General features: G+C 49.3%; 1 protein-coding gene across 1 annotated transcript in view; it reads right to left on the reverse strand.

The window, feature by feature from the left end:
- VASH2 (vasohibin 2) overlaps positions 1-6,500 on the reverse strand; it is a 29,477-nt gene that overhangs the window by 8,024 nt on the left and 14,953 nt on the right. Inside the window, 1 exon segment of the mRNA XM_009888230.1 lies at positions 3-121. Within this exon segment, the coding sequence (XP_009886532.1) occupies positions 3-121 (119 nt within the window).

Below are 6,500 nucleotides of genomic sequence, written 5' to 3' on the forward strand. Positions count from 1 at the left end.
GGAGCCGTACCGGCCGTTGCAGTAAATCCCGAGCACCACATGATGAAAATAGTTCCCTGAGAAGTGGGTTTTAAAGCTGATGGGGAATCTTTCCACGGAGGGCTGCCCGTTTGTTAAGTATCTGGTGTGCACTGTGTCAAGGCAACAACGACACTGGGAAGGGAGCACGCACAATTACACCTGTAAGACATCTTTAGCAGTTTTTTCTAACTGCCAGGACAAGTGCTTTCTTGCAGACATAGATTTATTCTTGCTGTGCACTAGAAACAGTCAATGCTGCCAAAGCCCATTTCACTGCTTGGAGAATAAGATGCAATGGTTCAGACAGGGAAGGGCATGACTTTTAACTGTTCTTGGAGGGAAGGAAAAAACCACAACAGTGTCTGGGTCAGCACGCCAGAAGAGAAACCACCCTCCCCAGATCTGTGGAAACTCCCCCATTTGATACCAACATCAAACTCCCATGTTGGAGCTCGGTACGACTCAGGTTATTGATTCTCATTTTCCCACATCTTCAAACAGTACAAAAAAAAAAAAATAATCTGAATTTATTCCTGTCCTGCATGGCAGTCTGCCTTTCCATCTGTAAACTGGCCCTCGGCACAGCCACTCCTCATACAAAAGTATTTTTGCATGTTACCCTTGTAACACATTGCTGAGATGAACAAAGTAAAGCTCCCAAGCGGATGATTAATTAGATAAGCACAGAGGCATGGTCAGGAACAAATGCTTTTAAAAAAGCAAAACATGTCCCCTAAATCACTGGCTGGCCATTTCAAACGTACCACGTGCAGAGGCTGGGGCCAAGCTCCGTAACAGCGTAGTAGGTGATCTCAGAGGGGAACTACGTGTAGGTCCCGGGTCACCTCCTCAGAAGGCTGCTGCCCTGTGCCAGGGGGAGGAGAGACTGAGATTCTCTCACGCAAGCAGGTTTGCGTCAGCACCTACGTTGCATGCGGCTCCCTGCTGCTAATCCCCGGACAGCTGAAACCCACCCTAGCTCCACGTGCTGACATCCTGCCCCTGGGACAGCAGGTGCCCTTCTCTGCAGATGAGACCCTCACCCGCGCCTGGGGAATGGAGGACAGATGACCAGAAAAGGCTGCAGCAAGATGCTGCAGCCTGGAGTTACTCCTGCCAGAGGCACCTGCTGTAACCCTGAAGCCATCCCTGGACACAGACGTGGTCAAGGCGTTCAGTCAGGGTGGTGCCGCTACAAAATAGACTGGCCTGAGGGTGAGCAGTGCCAGGATAGTGTCAGGGCAGCCTGAAGAATGGAGTGGGGTCAGTCCCCACTGGAGCTGAGGGAACTGGCTCAGACCAGGGTCCTGCTCTGGGGACCACCAGCATCCCCTCCTTACCCCAACCCATGCCCCAAAAGGAGGTCTTTTAACAGCAGCGAAACAAGAGTCACTTGCATAGCTGAGGTGCCCTGAGATGGTACTGCAGCCAGCCTTCCTCCCCTGTCTGCATAGCACAGCTGCCCAACAGCTGCTGGGAAACTGAGAACAAAAAAGCCTTTGTACCAATACCATAAACCACAATTTGAGCTCAGTTCTGGTTCTGCCCAGCCTGACACCCCACCTCACCACCACTGCAACTCCCCAGGATGCTGACCTCCCACCTGCACCCTGCATCTCACCTCTTCTCTCTACAGAGATGCAGGAAAAGCATCCAGTGACTCTCACCTGTCTCTAAAGCATTTTCTCAAAGGGATATTTCACCTACCTGACATTTGTTGAATTTTACATATTCAAACTTTTGCCCTCCAGGTGAACACAGGAACCCACTACTAAGAGATTCATGAACTACCCAGAATCTGAGGTCAAGAGCAATGAATTAAATCTCTGTACAAAAAAAAAAAGAAAAACCAACAAAAAAAACCCAAAAAATAACCCACACAAGAAAAACACATTGGCAAAAATCTTTCAGAACAGCCACAGGGAAGCTTTTCGGTTCAATGTCAAACATATTTAATTGCATTCAGTGCTAGATGTCATCAGCTTTAGCAGTCTGGAAAAAATGTATTAGAGGGTATAGGAATGGACAACACTATGGGCCCAGCTCCCGGTGCACGTCAGTATCTGCACGACAGCAAGCCTGGACAAGCGTGCAAAGCAGAGCGCAGACACACACACACACAACCCTTCACCCAGCCAAGGCTGCACGTGTCCACCTCTGCCCATCTGCTGCCCCACCTACATCAAACACGAGCACCCTGCAGCAATTGTCAAAGCTCACCCCGATACCACATACACTGACACGAAACAGAAAGAGCTCTATTGCTTTTGGTGGTCTTGCTGGATCGCTATTGCATTAGGACTGGCTTCGCCAAGAAAAACCCCACACTATGGGTAGAATTAAAGATTATAAATACACTGCAAGGTCAGAATGGGGCCCAGCACTGTTATGCCAACTGGAAAACTCATCCCCACAGTCATCTCATTTAAAAGGTCGCCTTGCTTTGGGCCTTAAAAGGAGCATCCTGTGTACATCAAAGTCATGTTACAATAATTTGTGTCCTACAGACAGATTCTTGCAGAAGCCCATTGTATTTATCATTCTGTGTAACTGAAAAAGCAGTATCTTTTATTAACACCTATGAAGCCTTCAAACAGCCACTATTTTTCCCCCTCATTATGAAAGGGTTTTCTCTCTGCTCCCCGAGTGCCTTTCTATTAAGTCCACACAAAGCTTTGGTGGCCACCTGCCACACATACACACTTCTGCCACGAGGTCTTGGAGAAGTTGCAATTTAATCTCATTAAATACTGGGTAGGAGTAAAAGAATCTTTTGAGGACAGGAATTACCCACCATCAAATAACCCAGCAACAACCGCTGCGGAAATTAACCTTTAGGTACAGGTTGCTTCTGCTGAGTGACTAGTTAATGAGTCTCCCCACCCGAGATGAAATACACAGCAAATGGGCTGGAAAGGCATGTCAGATCTTCCCCTCCATCCATGCATCATTATTATTTCTTTTCCTTTCTGCTCTGCCCAAGGAGAGCTGTATTGTAGCAAACAAAAGGCAATGACACAGCAATGCCGCAGCTGTAATCACACTTTTGAGCTGGGACTATAACTGCAGGATGGAGAGTCAGGGAGTAAATTATGTGCCACAATACAGAAGCAGCGCAGAGCAGGAGAGGGCAAAAGCAGCTGTAACGAAAGCTCGGTGGCCTCCCAATCCCAGGTATTCTGGTAAATCAAAGCAGCAGAAAAACAGCACTGAGGGATGCTGATCTCCTTGGAGATCACACAAGAGGAACACTAATCTTCTGGCTGGCCACCTCTTGCCCCAATACCCCTTCTCTTCCCCCACACCCAGGAAATACACGAGGACAATACCTAGAGCTCCACCAGGGTCTCATGGGAATGGGTTGGTATGGCATGCCCCCATGCCTCAGAGATTCCCAAGCCCTGCCGACCCTGACTCTCAGCCCTTCTGCAGCCTCATAATAGCCCTTCAATCTAAATGTCTTCCACCTCACAGAGACACTAATGCCTGCCAGCCAGGGCTGCATGTATTAGGCAACTGATGAATTCTCCTCTTGCACTCCAGGAGGCTGACTTTGAAAGAGACAGGTTTGGGTCAACATAGTGAGAGAAGAATTGGGCCTGAAGCATACAACATGCTTTGGAGGTGACAGGCCATTGGGGTAAATCAGTACAGCTTTATTAACAAGTAGGCTCTCTTGAGCACACCAATATTGCTGGTAACCTGTAGAAAGGGCCAGATTTCCCATACCAGCACGCAGCTCCCATGGATCTGCAAGTCAACACAAGCACACCAATCCACTGAGCCACAGGTTGTTGTGCTTCCTGTAGTCCCATTGCCTTCACCACCCAGGCTCACACGCAAGCTAGGCTGGATACTTGGGAGACATTCAGACCTCAGACTTAAATACCAGCAAGACTTGGGGCACAAAACCTATGCTCTGGCCACCACCTGGACCTTCCTGGGCCCCTCGCTACAAGGACATTGAGGTGTTGGAGCGTGTCCAGAGAAGGGCAACGAAACTGGTGAGGGCTCTGGAGGACAAGTCTTATGAGGAACAACGGAGGGAACTGGGGTTGTTTAGCCTGGAAAAGAGGAGGCTGAGGGGAGACCTTATCACTCTCTACAACTACCTGAAACGAGGTTGTAGCGAAGTGGGGGCTGACCTCTTCTCCCTAGTGACAAGTGATAGGATGAGAGGAAACGGGTTCAAGTTATGCCAGGTGAGGTTTAGATTAAATACTATGAAAATTGTTTTCACTGAAAGGGTTATCAAACATTGGAATAGGCTGCCCAGGGAGGTGGTGGATTCATCATCCCTGGAGGTGTTTAAAAAAAAGGGTAGACATGGTACTTGGGGACATGGTTTAGAAGTGGTTTTCTCAGGTTAGGTTAATGGTTGGACTCGATGATCTTAGATGTCCCTTCCAGCCTCAACAATTCTATGATACTATGATTCAGTGGGGCAAACGAGCAGTAGCATCCTGAATCTGTTCAAAAGAAAAGGGGAGAATTAGTTAATGTGTTAGCTGACTCAACCCCTTAGTTTCAAGACTGTGGAGCAGAAAGCATCTGGATGGATTTTCTTTGAATCTGCACACTCACACAATGACTCAAAATCAATGCCCTTCTGTGGTTTGGTTGGTTGTCTTTTGTTTCCCCGCCCCCCAACACCACCTCCTGGTGAAACCTAATATCAAAGAAGTCCCAGCATCTTTCCCCCCCGCCCAGTACACATCCTTCCTGTCCCCACTGCTGAGCACAGAGCAGTTTCCAGCCAGAAGAGACTTGAAGCCCTTCAACTGGTTTATTTGCCAGCAGTGACTTTTAGAAAAAAATATTCTCTTGCCTTTTTTTTTTTTCCCCTTATTATTAATAAATAATCGGAGCAGGGTCTTTCCATGTGCCAGCACCATGGCTCTGGTCTTCAAATAGTTCTGGAAATAGGTCTTAGCAGCTGATAGCACCCACTAGACAGCAGCTGGCTCCCCATGGCTAGGTCAGCTCAGGTTACTTGCGACCAGCAGTTTTCCCACCACCGCTATGAGCTACGAACCGCAGCCAGCTGAACAGGAGGCAAGGGGACATGCTGCAAGGACCTCAGCCCACTAAACTGGCTTCAACAGGAGTATAGCTGGGTGGAAAAAACCTGGTGACTTTGCCAAGCTGACAAGCAGCGACTGTGCAAGTGGTGTACTAGTAGCAGGTGAGGAGGCAAGTGCCATCCCTGCACCGTGCCCGGTCCCTGCTGCACCAGCAGGGACCCAGAGCCATAGAGACCTCCAGAGGGAGGGGACATGGGGAGACCCTCCTCCTCAGAGCCCTGAAGGAAAAAAGCCCAAACATAAGTCAGTGCAGCGAGGCCCTGCAGAGCCCACAGCAGCTTGAAACAAACCAAGACATTCTCAGGTTTCAAAAGTCAAGTGCCAGCATCAATTGTTTGACCAGCCCAGCCCACCAACGCTGGTGCCCAAGCAGGTCTAAGCACCCAGCTGTCCGAGTGCCCAGAGTCACAAGTGCTTCTTCTCCAGCTGCTGGAAGACCCAGCATCACACCTGACACCTTCTGGTGTCTCCACTACAAGTCCCACTCTGCCTTGCAAAACAAAATAGGGAAAGCCAGATGAACCTGATATTGAGCAAATTAGTGCCCATTGCACTGCTCGTGCTAATCAATTTGTTATTTATTATTTTGATATTCTCCCTTATTTAACTCAGACAAGACGACATTGTAGTGCGGCATGTCTCAGAGCCCAGCGAGGGGCTTTTTTGCTGAAGTCTGGTTGAGATGAGCACAGAAAGACACAGGGTGTCCGGTCCCCTCCTCTCCTGCTGCTCACAAGGGCTGGGGAAGCGTGAGCAGGCACCCCGAGCAATCGCAGCAGGCTGTGCCACAGGGCATGAGCAAGCTGAAGGGGATCAGAGCAGGCTGAGAGGAGGGAAGAGGCAGCTTTATTTATGCTAGCAATGCTGAAGCCGCTAGCTCAGAGTCAGGAGGTGGAGCAGGAGGAAAATAATCCTTGGGCTTCAAAACCATCAGATAAGGCTTCGGCAAAACCAGAAGAGCTCTTTTTCCAAGCAACTGCTGACAGAGTCAGAGGGCCTCCAACTGCCAGCCACAAACATTCGTAAAAGTTTCCAACCACAGCTTGGAGTCAGATGGTATTTCCCACAGGCACCAGGAGTGCCAAAGTCTCAGGTTTGGGACTGTTTACCATGAGGCAGCATGCTACTGAGCCCACATCTGGATGTCATCTGCACGTAGAGCCCATGTTCCCCCCAGCAGCTCCAGTACCCATGAAAGAACAGCTTGCACAGCTGGCTCAGCCTCCCAAAGTGGGACTGCCAGGCTGGCATCGCTCATTTTAAAGGTGCCTGTTCTCCAGTGCCCAGCTGCAGTGTAAGGTGATTATCTTAAGATTACACTGTGACAATGGAAGAGATGAAAAGCTCTCTCCCAGCTCTTTCCAGCTACCAGAGGGGCTGTAGACATTCAGCAGG

The sequence above is a fragment of the Charadrius vociferus genome, unplaced genomic scaffold (genome assembly GCF_000708025.1).
Source record: "Charadrius vociferus isolate BGI_N301 unplaced genomic scaffold, ASM70802v2 scaffold340, whole genome shotgun sequence".
Taxonomy (NCBI): domain Eukaryota; kingdom Metazoa; phylum Chordata; class Aves; order Charadriiformes; family Charadriidae; genus Charadrius; species Charadrius vociferus.